Source organism: Dreissena polymorpha, chromosome 1 (genome assembly GCF_020536995.1).
Source record: "Dreissena polymorpha isolate Duluth1 chromosome 1, UMN_Dpol_1.0, whole genome shotgun sequence".
NCBI classification, from domain to species: domain Eukaryota; kingdom Metazoa; phylum Mollusca; class Bivalvia; order Myida; family Dreissenidae; genus Dreissena; species Dreissena polymorpha.
Genome location: NC_068355.1, coordinates 135,156,216 through 135,171,424, shown reverse-complemented (window position 1 = coordinate 135,171,424; position 15,209 = coordinate 135,156,216). Strand labels below are relative to the sequence as shown.

At 37.5% G+C, this 15,209-nt stretch overlaps 1 protein-coding gene across 1 annotated transcript in view; it reads right to left on the bottom strand.

The window, feature by feature from the left end:
• Positions 1 to 15,209, bottom strand: part of LOC127850920 (tetratricopeptide repeat protein 17-like) — a 104,243-nt gene that overhangs the window by 66,524 nt on the left and 22,510 nt on the right. Inside the window, exons 10-18 of the mRNA XM_052384324.1 lie at positions 14,294 to 14,424; positions 13,629 to 13,730; positions 12,660 to 12,796; positions 9,213 to 9,408; positions 8,918 to 8,995; positions 6,797 to 6,957; positions 6,288 to 6,351; positions 4,952 to 5,134; positions 2,102 to 2,153 (exon numbers count right to left, since the gene is read on the bottom strand). Of these exons, the coding sequence (XP_052240284.1) occupies positions 2,102 to 2,153; positions 4,952 to 5,134; positions 6,288 to 6,351; positions 6,797 to 6,957; positions 8,918 to 8,995; positions 9,213 to 9,408; positions 12,660 to 12,796; positions 13,629 to 13,730; positions 14,294 to 14,424 (1,104 nt within the window). The remainder of the gene's footprint in view (positions 1 to 2,101; positions 2,154 to 4,951; positions 5,135 to 6,287; positions 6,352 to 6,796; positions 6,958 to 8,917; positions 8,996 to 9,212; positions 9,409 to 12,659; positions 12,797 to 13,628; positions 13,731 to 14,293; positions 14,425 to 15,209) is intronic.

The window sequence follows — 15,209 nt, the reverse complement described above, 5'->3', positions numbered from 1 at the left end:
ACTTGTATAACAATCTTGTATCAAGGAGCTATTCTAGCAAAGAACAGCCACTAGTTCTGGGTTCTAATGCAATAATAAAAGTGTGTCCTTTAAAATATCTGAATTGAGCAACATGCAATGGCTTTGCTTTCAAATGTATACATGTACATAACTCTCTCGAGGATTCTTTCAATACATTTTTTCCATTACAACATATTTTATTACTTTCATACAATATTTTTAACTTAGATTCAAGTCATATCTAAATGCGATTAAGCAATAGATGTCATCATAGAAAGTTTTAACTAAAATCAATATAAATAATTATAGAAAATACAGTGGAAAAAACGTTCATATAACCTGCATGTTCAAGCAAAACTAGAGCTTTGTCACAGACGTGACAAATACCCCTACATGCCGCATTGACACAGAATATTTTGAATGTTGTCTTCGCAAAAAACACCAGACACCATGCTCAATGTTTAAAACGCACTAAGTGACCCAGTGACCTAGTTTTTGACCCGGCATGGCCCATGTTCGAACATGACCTACACATCATCTAGATACAACTTCTGACCAAGTGTGGTGAAGATCGGATGTAAACTACTTGAATTAGAGACCGAACGCCATGCTGAATGTTTAAAACGTACTAAGTGACCATGTGACCTAGATTTTGATCTGGCATGGCCCATGTTAAAACCTGGCCTTTAAGATCATGTAGATAAAACTTCAAACCAAGTTTGGTGAAGATCGGATAAAAACTACTTGAATTAGAGAGAGGACACCATGCTGAATGTTAAAAAACGCACTAATTGACCCCATGACCTAGTTTTTGACCCGGCATGACCCATATTCGAAACTTGACCTAGACATCATCTAGATTCAACATCTGACCAAGTTTGGTGAAGATCAGATGAAAACAACTTGAATTAGAGAGCGTACACCAACAACTTGAATTAGAGAGCGGACACCATGCTGAATGTGTAAAACGTACTAAGTGACCCAGTGACCTAGTTTTTGATCTGGCATGGCCCATGTTCGATCTTGGCCTTAAGATCATCTAGATAAAACTTCTGACCAGGTTTGGTGAAGATCGGATGAAAACTACTTGAATAAGAGAGCGGACACCATGCTGAATGTTAAAAAACGCACTAAGTGACCCCGTGACCTAGTTCTTGACCCGGCATGACCCATATTTGAAGTTGACCTAGACATCATCTAGATACAATATCTGACAAAGTTTGGTGAAGATCGGATGAAAACAACTTGAATTAGAGAGCGAACACTTAATACGGACCGACAGACAGACAGACAGACAGACAGACAAGCTCACTCCTATATACCCCCCTAAACTTCGTTTGTGGGGGTATAATTATTTAATAACTTCTGATATTAATGCCCTCCATACAACTGTATTGTTCCATTAAATCAAGTGACTTTTGCTAGTGAACAACTTTATCTTTTAGCTTATAAACAAAACATTGTCAGTGGAAAAGTAAATAATACAGCCATTTACTCAACATTTGATAACATTTAGAAACAAAAGAAGGAACCTATACATGGGACATCACCTATGCAAGTATGCTGGCAAATTGTGCATACTTATATACAAACAAAGCATTTGTGATGCTTGTTGCTGTATCACGCCATAACAAAACACACACAGACCATAATGTGTTGGCAGTAATTGAAATCAGCAATTTCACCAAGCGTACTGAAGTGTTTGTTGAGACTTGTTCTATGAAAACTGGGCTTATTGCATGTAGGTCAAGTGTAGTCCAAGATTACCCAGTGCAGTCTGTACAGGCTAATCTGGGATGACATTTTCCACTTAAACTTTATTTTAGAGGACAGAAAAGGATAATCTGCAAAGGAACTTAACGCACATGCATTAAGCCCAGTTTTTTCACAGAACAATTACTCAAAATCAAGAAAGTGTTACAAGCCAGCAGATATGAACATGAGCCTCGAAACAGGTCCGGTTTGAAATTCACCAATGAAGGGCTCTACGGCTTTGCTTATTTCAATCACTGCCTCAGCCTTGTCATGCATATACACACAATGAACAAGAGATTGCCCCCTTGCCTTTCATGTATGTCATTAATTAAATTTACATGCTTACCTTGTTTGTTACGATTTCGTGTCTCCATTACGCATTTCTCCTCACCATTTTCCTAAAATAAGATGAGGTTCTAGATTATGTAGATAATGCACTTGGGATGAGTAAAATATTTGTGTCTTGTTCTGAGAAAACTGGGCTTAATTCATGTGCGTAAAGTGTCGTCCCAGATTAGCCTGTGCAGTCCGCACAGGCTAATCAGGGACAACACTTTCCGCTTTAATGGTATTTTTAGTTTCAAGGAAGTCCCTCCATACCGAAAATCAAGTTTAGGCGGAAAGTGTCGTCCCTGATTAGCCTATGCGGACTGCACAGGCTAATCTGGGACGACACTTTACGCACATGCATTATGACCAGCTTTCACAGAACAAGACACATTTATTTTAAGTGATGTGTAATGTATATAATAGTATATATTATACATAGTATATAACATGTTCATTTCTGATTTAGTGTAAATAATTAAATGAGAAAAATATGTAAGAATTATACACAAAGATTAAATGTTATGCAAAATAATAATCAGAAACCTTTGAATTTGCATAGATGTTGTCAAGATGAACCTTCTTACCAAGATTCATGATGATTGAGTCTCAATTCAAACTCTACATAGATGTTGTCAAGATTTACCTTCTTACCAAGATTCATGATGATTGAGTCTCAATTCAAACTCTACATAGATGTTGTCATGATAAACCTTCTTACCAAGATTCATGATGATTGAGTCTCAAATGCGGCCTTCATAGTGATAACATGGTTTTTGTAAGATTTGACCTGGTCACCTAGTTTTTGGACAAACATGACAAAGAATCAAGCTTGGCCTGGATATTGTCAAAATATACATTATTATCAAGCTTTAATAATTAACGTGGCCTCCAAGAGAAAAGGTTTTTCTAAGATATGCATGAGTGACCTAGTTTTGGGATGCATGTGACCCAAATTAAAACTTGGCCAATATATTCTCAAGATAATCATTCTTACCAAGTTTCATTAAAAATTGAGTAATTCTTACCGCCTCCAAGATAATAAAAAGTTTTCTAAGAATTGAATGGTGAACTAGTTTTTGGATGCCTAAGAGACAGACTCCAACTAATCCTTGATAATTTTAAAATTGACATTCTTAGCATTTTTAATCAAGATCGGATGAAAAATGTTGCCTCTTGTGCTATAACAAGATTAAAGTTGACGATACAATCTGCTTGACTACATACACCGGAAAAAGGTTGACATAAGCTCAACATGAGCATTTTGTGCTCAGAAATATTCTCCTTTAATTATGTTTGTCCTCTCACAAAATATTTAGAGAAAGCAAGACCATAGAATATGGTAAGAGAAAGCAAATGTAGTACATGCAACATTAGAGACATGAGGTTAAAGTTTAGTTTTCTATTAAAATGCCGATATAATTCAAATGTATTGAATATGCTCATTTCAACATATATTTCATTAATATTTTTGAGCTTGAGTAGTAATTTTGATAATGGATATGGTCACCTAAATGCATGTGGTTGATTTTAAAACTAAACATATTTATTCTAATGATTTCAATGCTTGATCAAATTATAAATTTAAGTGAACTGTTATATGCTAAAGTGAGAGTAAACAAGTTAAGTGAAACAATTCACATTTTAACTTAACCTCCATATTAAACTGTACACGCTTTGTAAGAAGCTGTGTAAGGAATAATCGGATTGAAGAAACTGGGCTCAACCAGGCTATGATACATCTAATAGAAGAAACGGGGCTCAACCAGGCTATGATACATCCAATAGAAGAAACGGGGCTCAACCAGGCTATGATACATCCAATAGAAGAAACTGGGTTCAACCAGGCTATGATACATCCAATAGAAGAAACTGCGTTCAACCAGGCTATGATACATCCAATAGAAGAAACTGGGTTCAACCAGGCTATGATACATCCAATAGAAGAAACTGCGTTCAACCAGGCTATGATACATCCAATAGAAGAAACTGTGCTCAACCAGGCTATGATACATCCAATAGAAGAAACTGGGCTCAACCAGGCTATGATACATCCAATAGAAGAAACTGCGTTCAACCAGGCTATGATACATCCAATAGAAGAAACTGGGTTCAACCAGGCTATGATACATCCAATAGAAGAAACAGCCTACAACCAGGCTATGATACATCCAACAGAAGGGACTGCATTCAACCTGACTACAATACATCCAATAAAAGAGACTGTATCCTACCTGACTACAATACATCCAATAGAAGAAACTGGGTTCAACCAGGCAATGATACATCCAATAGAAGAAACTGTGCTCAACCAGGCTATGATACATCCAATAGAAGAAACTGCGTTCAACAATGCTGATACATCCAATAAAAGAAACTGCGTTCAACCAGGCTATGATACATCCAAGAGAAGAAACAGCGTACAACCAGGCTATGATATATCCAATAGAACGACCGCATTCAACCTGACCACAATACATCCAATAGAAGAGACTGTATCTAACCTGGCTATGATACATCCAATAGAAGAGACTGTATCTAACCTGGCCATGATACATTGCTATGATACATCCAATAGAAGGGACGGCATTCCAACAGGCAACCATTCAGCCAGACACGTTATACTCACAGTATAGCAAACCAAACGTATTTCTGACTCTGAATCCTTCATCCCATTTCTGGCAGACAGGCAGCTATTGGGAATCTGAAAGCTGCCAGTAATATCCTGTTTTGAGCCCTTTCTACCCATACATTTAGCCACTACCTCGCTTGCACCACCCTGGCTCCCACAAGAACAACTTGAAGGGCCGATGTTTGACTGGTCCATACCAGAACCACTTGCCGGGCAAGGGCTGGTGATAGACTGTACCTCGATTGGAGCAGCAGATTGTTGGGGCTGCAGGTATTTCAGGTAGCACTTGAGAGCCCGTAGGGTGTTGAGCAGTTCTGGGTAGCTCTCGTCTGCCTCTAGTGCTTGCTCGTATCGGTATATGGCGCCCGAGTAGTTCTTCAGGGCCCATTCTAGGTTTCCCATGAGGAAGTTTGTGGCTGGCTGTAAGTAAGAGATATAACTGGAGTAAAAGATAAAACAGTTGTAAAAGATATTACGGTAACAAAAGGAACACAAGTTTAGGCCCTAAAAAAAAACATTGTTATTTTTTAGATGATTATGACATCTGGCCATGCTAAAAAAAAATCGGGCCCTATTTATATACTTTATTATCAAACAAAGTTAAGTAACCTTTGACATGTTTACTATAGTATACTGATAAATATAGAAATAAACGAGAGATGTGTTTGTCTGAAACACACTGCCCCCTATTGCGCCGCTTTGAAGCCATAAATTTGACATTTGACCTTGAAGGATGACCTTGACCTTGACCTTTCACCACTCAAAATTTGCAGCTCCATGTGATATACATGCATGCCAAATATCAAGTTGCTATCTTCAATATTGCAAAAGTTATGAAGAAGGTTAAAGTTTTGGTTAAAGTTTTTGAATTTGTTTTTTTGACCTTTGACCTTGAAGGATGACCTTGACCTTTCACCACTCAAAATGTGCAGCTCCATGAGATACACATGCATGCCAAAGTTGCTATCTTGAATATTGCAAAAGTTATGACCAAGGTTAAAGTTTTAGTTAAAGTTTGGGACACACACATACAATGACAGACAGGCCAAAAACAATATACCCCCGATCTTTCGATCCGGGGGCATAACAAACGTTCAACTAATATTGATGCAACTGACAAGAAATATGCAATGTAAAGAGCTAATAATAATTACACTTCCATTCCATTTACATAGTTGAAAGAGCCAAACATTAAAAACATGCATAAAACAAGATATGTGTTTGTCAGAAACACTATGTCCCATTCTGCGCCGCTTTAAAGTTATATATTTGACCTTTGACCTTGAAGAATGACCTTGACCTTTCACCACTCAAATGTGCTGCTCCATGAGATACACATCCATGCCTAATATCAAGTTGCTATCTTCAATATTGCAAAAGTTATGGCAAATGTGCAAGTTTGACGCAAACACACAAACAAACAAAGCAACAAACCAACAGACATGGCAAAAACAATATGTCCCCCACTATAGTGGTGGGGGACATAAAAACACCATAACTGAATGACATGAACATATACGCTCAGTTTTACAATTCACGACAAAAAAATCATTATTAAATGACATAAACATACCTCATATACGCTCAGTTTCATAGATTCCCGGACAATGGCTCTCGCGTCCTCGTAGCGACCCCACCTGTAGAGCACAAATAATTTACCACAATTACATCTAAAACAAATTGATTGCTCAGTGTACAGCATGTAAACATTTACTTATGGCAGAATATTCTACCAGCATAGCACTCAATATGTCATGAACAACAACATGGGCGCAAACTTGTCACAAAATTTGCTCCTTTTCTGGTCTGGATTCAATTGATCAATTTTAATGATCAGAAGAATTTAACTATTTGATGTAGTGACTGCAAAACATTACTTTGGTACATTTAAGATGATTCAAGGCCCTAAATCTTCATAGCGTCCCCACCTGTACAGCACATTTCAGATTATTCAAGGGCCCTTAATCTTCATAGCGTCCCCACCTGTACAGCACATTGATTATTCAAGGGCCCTAAATCTTCATAGCTTCCCCACCTGTACAGCACATTATTCAAGTGCCTAAATCTTCATAGCGTCCCCACCTGTACAGCACATTGGCGAGGTTGATTTCTGGGACGTCTTGCACATCTTCCGGGGCCGTGTAGATGGACCGGCGGAAACACTCAACCGCGTGGAAGTTGTTACCGATTATTCTCCAGTACAGCCCCGCCAGGTTGAACAGAATCCATTTGGGGCCAGAGTTCTGTAAGAAAAATGAAAAAGTCTTTACAATAAGGGCCATTTGTATACAATATATATGATTTTATACATAAATTCCACAAATTATTAGTTTCATGCGACAAATCAGTAATTTCTAAGGTATATTAATATGTCAAACAAGCTTTTGCTACAAGAAATATGATCTTTAATAATACTGTTTAATAAATTGCATTACCGCCTCAATAGAACTCTTGTGTTCTGGCAATTGATTGTGTATATTTGTATTTATATTCTTAATGACTATTGTTTTTATGTAAAAGAAAATTAAAAAATGTGTTTTTTTTTTAAGTATGAAGATAACGTAATGTTGTATAAGTCTGAATAAAATGTCTGTCTGTCTATAAACTCATATATGCCAGTCAGCAAGTTAAAATCAATATAGGAGCCGTGCTCTGTGAAAAGGGGGTTAAATGCATGTGCGTATAGTATGGTCCCAGATTAGTCTGTGCAGTTAAGGGGGAAAGTATTGTCCCTGATTTGCTTGTGCGGACTGCATAGGCTACTCAAGGAAGACACTTTACGCACATGCATTAAACCCCCTTTTTACACAAAAATGACAACAGCACAGACAGCCAGTTGGATATTTTTTCAGCCTCTTTCTGGCAAAACAGGCCTTTCTATGGGGTCATCTACTGTCCAAGGCCAATGAAGTATCAAACCAATCAGTCAATTCCTTGACGAGTTATTGATCGGAAAAAAATTTCACACTTATTTTGTCAGTGACCTTGACCTTTGACCTAGTGACCCAAATTTCAATAGGGGTCATCTACTGTACAAGGCCAATGCACATGGGAAGAATGAAGCTAATCAGTCCATTCGTTCACCAGTTATTGGTCAGAAACGATTATCCCGCTTATTGTGACAGTGACCATGACCTCTGACCGAGTGACCCCAATTTCAATAGGGGTTATCTACTGTCCAAGTCCGATGCACATGGGAAGTATCAAGCCAATCTTTAAATTTGTTGATGAGTTATTGATCCAAAACAATTTTCACACTTATTGTGACAGTGACCTTGACCTTTGACCAAGTGACCCCAATTTCATTAAGGGTCATCTAATGTCCAAGGCCAATGCACATGTGAAGTATCAAGCCAATCGGTCTATTCTTTGATGAGTTATTGATCGAAAACGATTTTCAAACGTTTTGTGACAGTGACATTGACTTTTGACCTAGTGACCCCAATTTCAATAGGGGTCATCTACTGTCCAAGGCCAGTGCACATGTTAAGTATCAAGCCAATCAGTAAATTCGTTGATGAGTTAATGATCGGAAACGAATTGGTCTACCGACAGACAGACAGACAGACCGACCGACTGACAGACCGACCGACATCCAGCAAAACAATATACCCCCTCTTTTTTGAAGGGGGGCATAAATATTGTGCATAAAGTATATTCTTGCATACATGTCAATGTCAGGCTACTGTTGGTTAGCTACATTATTGTTTTCAATCATTTCAAATCAATTCATGTCACTATTACTGCCTCTCAAGCAACTGAAAATCATACACAGCTTGCTTTCTCCTTATTTGTCATCTATTTCCAAAAGATAAAATATGATCTAAATCAAAGATCACACTCATGCCTAACATTATGTTCACAGTGATTTTTTTGTTCAAATTAGGAGACGAAATTCAAGGAGTTTTTTTTCCCAAATGAATTCCTAAAATTCCATCTTAAAGGTTTAACAAAAAAATTGAAAAAAAAAAGTTCAAATAAATTAAAACATTTAGTTTATTACCCTATCCTGCTTGTTAAGTTAAACCTTAGCAAATATAATATTGACAACACTTGTATTCTCAATTTTAAAGCTTTTGTTAGCTAACAAACTAAATTACTCATTTCCCAATTTTAGTCAAAACAACTATATTTTTCCCAATAGAAAGGTCCCAAGCACCATTCCTAAAATGGTGGATAAAAACATATGTTTAAACGGTTCACCTGTTTTAGTCCTGACAAGATCCTTTGACCCAGCTCCTCAATTGTCACCTTCCCATTGTTGACGTGTTCAAGCAGGTACTGAAAGATACACTTTACAAATGAACCAATACTTTTCGCCTGCATGAGTTTTTGCAAATAAGAGACTTCTTTTAACGAAAAATACCAATACTGCACAGGCTTATCTGGGACGACATATTATGAACATGCAAAGTTGTACTCTTTATTTTTGCAAGGTATGTGAATGCGAATCCTTTCATCAAACAACAAATATGTTGGAAGTATTCCAACAACTCACATCAGTGTGTGTATTATCCACCAGCTTCTGAGGAATGTTTTTTCTCTGGTCGAGATGCATGGAGGGCACGTGGTCGTAGGACTTGGAGTTGCCCTCTGGGATGTCGAGCAGGTTGTTGCAGACCGGTGGGTACCATGGTAATGGGTGCTCCTCCCCCACCTTGAGCCCCAGTGCCTCTGTGAGGAGGGGCTTCACCCTAAATAAACAATTAACATCTATACCAGTGATCTATATGGGCCTCACTCTGGGATAATGGGGCTTAATGCTTTTGAATTGAGTGTCATCACAGATTAGATTGTGCAGTCTGCACAGGCTAATCAGGGAAGACAATTTCCTCCTTAATGGAATGTTTGTAATATATGAAGTCATTCTTAACAAAAATCCCAGTTTTAGCTGAAAGTATTGTTCCTGATTAGCATGTGCAGATTGAACAGGCTAATCTGTTACGACACTTTACACATATGCATAAAGCCCAGTGTTCTCAGAACAAGGATCTTTACACAGAATTCCTTTGACTCTCAGAAAGGAAAAAGTAAAGGGTGTATTCAACCTACAAAAACAAACATTCCACATATCTCCATGACAATGTTCAATTTTCCATACCATTTTTTAAATCCATTAATTCTAATACAATTTAAAATATCCATATTCAATGATTTTTCTTTGACTAATGTTAGCAAGCTTGATGTACTCATATATATTGCTTACAAGCATGACATACTCATATCTATTGTTGACAAGTATGATGTACACTTCAACACCGTTATTTCGAAGTCGTCGGGACCGTTAAAAAAACTTCGGATTAACGATAATCCGAAATAAACATCTGACAGACGACTTCTTTGATTCTGTAATAATAAAACATTGTGGAATTCGCATGGTTCGGTTACACGCTACTATTAATAATTGTTTTACTTAAAAACGTAAACAAGTCAGATTGCAATAGATTTCTACTTGTAACAAACGAAGGAATAAAACGATTCTTGTTCTTCTTTTTATGTTTTTCTCTAAGTACAGAACATATTAAATATCATGAATATGCACTTATTATCCGAACATATAAAATATAACGAATAGCACAAATTATCAGACCATATAAAATATAACGAATAGCAAAAATGATCATACATGTAAATACAGACGAATACATTATCGGAAATGAATTAACATTTTTTGTAAATAAGACGCGATGTCTCTCTAAACACTGGCCTTAGCAGCAGTAAACTGGGTGCGTGTAACACATTTCTCCAATTTGTCAAGAACATTGAAGAACTCACTTCCACCCGTGTTTTTCTCGCTGAAGGTAGAGTTTATATAAGATGAATTTCATTGGACCACATTTCCTCAGACCTAACGTGACACGTTTATTTGTTACTAAAGAATTCAAAACAACATAAATAGTAATTATCGGCTTTTGACGACATTATACAATTAACAGGCTACGCGCAGTCGAAAAAGGTATAATTATCAGATTTTGACGCGCCACGCCCAGGTGACAAAGGTGTGAAATTATGCTCAGCTTTTGCAGCTTTGACTTCGGATTAAAGATTGATGATTAGGTGCGAATTATAGTCTTGGGACCGACAGAATCACTTCGAATTAACAATTTTTACTGTTTAATGAAGTTCGGATTAACAATAATATTTTACATTAAACAAAGAAGAACCAAAATCGGGACCGGAAAAATACTTCGAAATAATGGTGACTTCAGATTATCGGTGTTCGAAATAACAATGTTGAAGTGTACTCATATCCTTTGTTCACAAGCATGACATACTTATATCCCTTGTTTACAAGCATGACTTACTAATATCCCTTGATTGTGGGACACAGCATGACTTATTCATATCCATTGTTTAAAAGCATGACATACTCATGCCCTTACTTACAAGTATGATTTACTCATATCTCTTGTTTACAAGTATTACTTACTCATATCCCTTGTTTACAAGCACCACTTACTCATATCCCTTGTTTACAAGCATGACTTACTCATATCCTTTGTTTACAAGCAATACTTACTCATAATTCTTGTAAACAAGAATGATTTACTCGTATCTCTTGTTTACATGCACCACTTACTCATATCCCTCGTTTACAAGCACCACTTACTCATATCCCTCATTTACAAGCACCACTTACTCATATCCCTCTTTTACAAGCATGACTTACACATATCTCTAGTTTACAAGCAATACTTACTCATAATCCCTGTTAACAAGCACCACTTACTCATATCCATTGTTTACAAGCATGACATACTCATATCCCTTGTTTACAAGCATGACTTACTCATATCCATTGTTTACAAGCATAACTTACTCATATCTCTTGTTAACAAGCATGACTTACTTATATCCCTTGTTTACATGCATGACTTACTCATATCCCTTGTTTGCAAGCATGACATACTCATATCCAATGTTTACAAGCATGACGTACTCATATCCATTGTTTACAAGCATGACATACTCATATCCATTGTTTACAAGCATGACTTACTCATATCCATTGTTTACAAGCATAACTTACTCATATCTCTTGTTAACAAGCATGACTTACTAATATCCCTTGTTTACATGCATGACTTACTCATATCCCTTGTTTGCAAGCATGACATACTCATATCTCACATTTACAAGCATGATGTACTCATATCTCTTGCTTCCAAGCATGACGTACTCACATCTATTGTTTACAAGCATGACTTACTCATATCTCTTGTTTACAAGCATGACTTACTCATATCCCTTGTTTACAAGCATGACTTACTCACGGCCCTTGTTTTACAAGATTAACATATATCCCTAGTTTACAAGCACGACTTACTCATAGCCCTTGTTTAAAGCATGACTTACTCACAGCCCTTGTTTACATCCAAGATTAACTTATATCCCTTGTTTACAAGCAATTCTTACTCATATCGTTAACATATTGTTAACATCCAAGATATACTAATATTTCTGTTTACAAGCATTACTTACTCACAGCCCTTGTTTACATACGTGATTTACTCATAGCCCTTGTTTGTGGGACTCAGCATGACTTACTCTTATCCCTTGTTTGTAGGACACAGCATGACTTACTCATATCCCTTGTTTGTGGGACACAGCATGGCTTACTCAAAGCCCTTGTTTAAGGGACACAGCATGACTTACTTGTATCCCTTGTTTGTGGGAAACAGCATGACTTACTCATATCCCTTGTTTGTGGGACACAGCATGACTTACTCATATCCCTTGTTTGTGGGAAACAGCATGACTTACTCGTATGCCTTGTTTGTGCGACACAGCATGACTTACTCATATCCCTTGTTAGTGGGACTCAGCATGACTTACTTGTATCCCTTGTTTGTGGGAAACAACATGACTTACTCATATCCCTTGTTTGTGGGACACAGCATGACTTACTCATAGCCCTTGTTTGTGGGAACTCAGCACGACTTACTCGTATCCCTTGTTTGTGGGACACAGGAAGGTGGACGTGAGGTTGCGAGGGTCAGGCGGGCTGTTGTGCACATGGAGGTCACACTCCTGCTTGGAGGGCCAGCTCTTCTGCAGGTGTGTAGGGGTCACTCCCTGAAACTGGCACAATAAAACTGGGATTAATGCATGTGTGTCAAGTGTCATCCTAGATTAGCCTGTGCAGTATGCACAGGCTTATCAGGGTTAACACTTTACACCCTTCTTGATTTGCATAGGGGTCACACCGTGAAACTGGCACCAGTTATACAAACTGGAGTTTAATCTCAAATGTCACTAGCCACCCAATGTTTTGTCAGCTACGTTCAAGGGCATACAACTTCGGAATGTGTGGATCATATCATGAAATGTCTTGCAAACCTACACTGATGATTGGGTAATGTTGAAAAAATAAGCTCCACAAACTTCAAACATGCAGTTTCAGAGCAGAGGATTTTTAAAGTTATTACTATATACGTCTATTTAATCATGTGACCCCTGATAGTGGCCAGTTTTGAGCCCAGGGGCATGATTTGAACAATCTCTGTAGAAGACCACTATACAATGTTACACACCAAATATTTAATCAATATGCCTTGAAGTTTAAGAGGAGATTTTCCACTTTTAAAATCCATTTTAGCAACAGAGATCTACATTTACAGAGGACTGGCAATATTTGAAAAACGTTGAAATAGGGTCAACCATAAATCATGCCCATTAAATTTCGATAAAAAACACAAAACGATTTAGGAGATTTAGTTTGAAGTAAATTGTTGATGACACACACTTTACCCTTTGTGCTCAGGTGAGCTAAAAACAGTCTAGGTAGAAAAAACAAATGTAACCGGAGAAATTTTTAGTAACATAACACTGAATTTTGCTTGTTTTGATAGTTTTTTAATTGATTGATACAGTCAATATCATGCTAAGGTATATGAAAAAATAATGGTCCTACCCTGGGGGCCTTAACAGTCTCAAACGTGTATTTCCGCGCACGAACAGGTCTCGTATAGTCCTTGGCACCGGAGTCATTGACCTCAAGGCTGGATTTCTCGATCTTCAACATGAAATAATCTCAATTTACGCGAGACTCGCTCTGGAAAAACTGACTTAATTCATCAGCAATATGTGTTGTCCCAGATTAGCCTGCGCAGTCTGCACAGGCTTATCTCAGACAACACTTTAAGCACATGCATTTGAAGCCTTGTTTTCCAAGAGCAAGGCTCGTTTACTTGCAAAGAGCAACTGAGAAAATATCACAAAACATACCTCTCCATATATTTTACATTCAATCAGAATATTCCAATACCAAGTAACTATTATTTAGATATAGCTTCAGCAAAATATATACAATAATTGACTATGCTCTGATGTTCACTAGTAGAAAGAGATCTTGACACAGATGCAGACCACTTCCTCAACATTGTGTTTATTTATAGGTCACATAAATCATATGGGTCATGCACTTATTGTTTTGTAACTCAGGCCCATACTCAAAATTACTGTCGAAATTTAGTTTCACATAAACTTGCCATTAAAATATTAAATATTCATAAAAATTTGATTGGGATAATTTTACATAGAGCACTGATTGTATGACCTTTAAAGTCCACAACTGACCTTGGAATTCTCAGTGTTGCTAGGCAGGGTGGCGGTTGCCAGGTCCATCTTCACTGCAGGTTCGTTCTTTTTGCCCCAGGAACACATGAGCACCTGCTTGCCATCGCGGTCACCCATTCTGCAGTACTCTCCTGGAAAATACAAGCATGAGGTATTAGCCTTATCTGACATGGATGTGCTTAACGTCTCATCCCTGATTAGCCTATGCAGCTGCAAGGGATGCCACTTTCAACTTTTATGGTATTTTTGTTTAAAGAGTTTAGGCAAAAAGTGTTGTCACTGATAAGCCTGTGCAGATTTCACATGCTAATCTTGGACAACACTAAATGCACATGAATTAAGCCCAGTTTTCCCAGAACACTGTTCAAACATCCTCACAAACGCCGTAGGGCGCTCATCTATGACAAATAAGAAAAAGAGTTCTGTTATGTGCATATTTTTTATGTATTACATGTCAGGGTCATGATTTGAGCAAGTTTGGTAGAGAACATTCAAAACAATGGGCCTTGCCATTTAAGAGATTCTTCTATTTGTATTTTCTTCTTAGACAATAACCCACGGATATTCCCAACTGGACGTCTTTACTCAGCCAGGTGTCGACATAATGGCCTGCTGCTATGTTACAGACATCCCCCCAGGCTCTGTCATGTTATCGTTTATATTACATATCACCTTTTTAATTCACGAGAGACGTAATCTCTCAGACAAAACATGCCAGTTTAAGCTAGACTCTCTGGATTTTAGTGACAGAAATTTCGGACATGGTGGTTTATTTTACAGTAAAATATTTTATTAGGCATCCAACAAATCCGAAACATGTCATTTTGGATTGTGTGTCTGTCACTCATAATCGAAATTTCCCTAAAAATAAATTAATTGCTCTGACCAGTTATACGATTTTTTAAACCATGTTTTA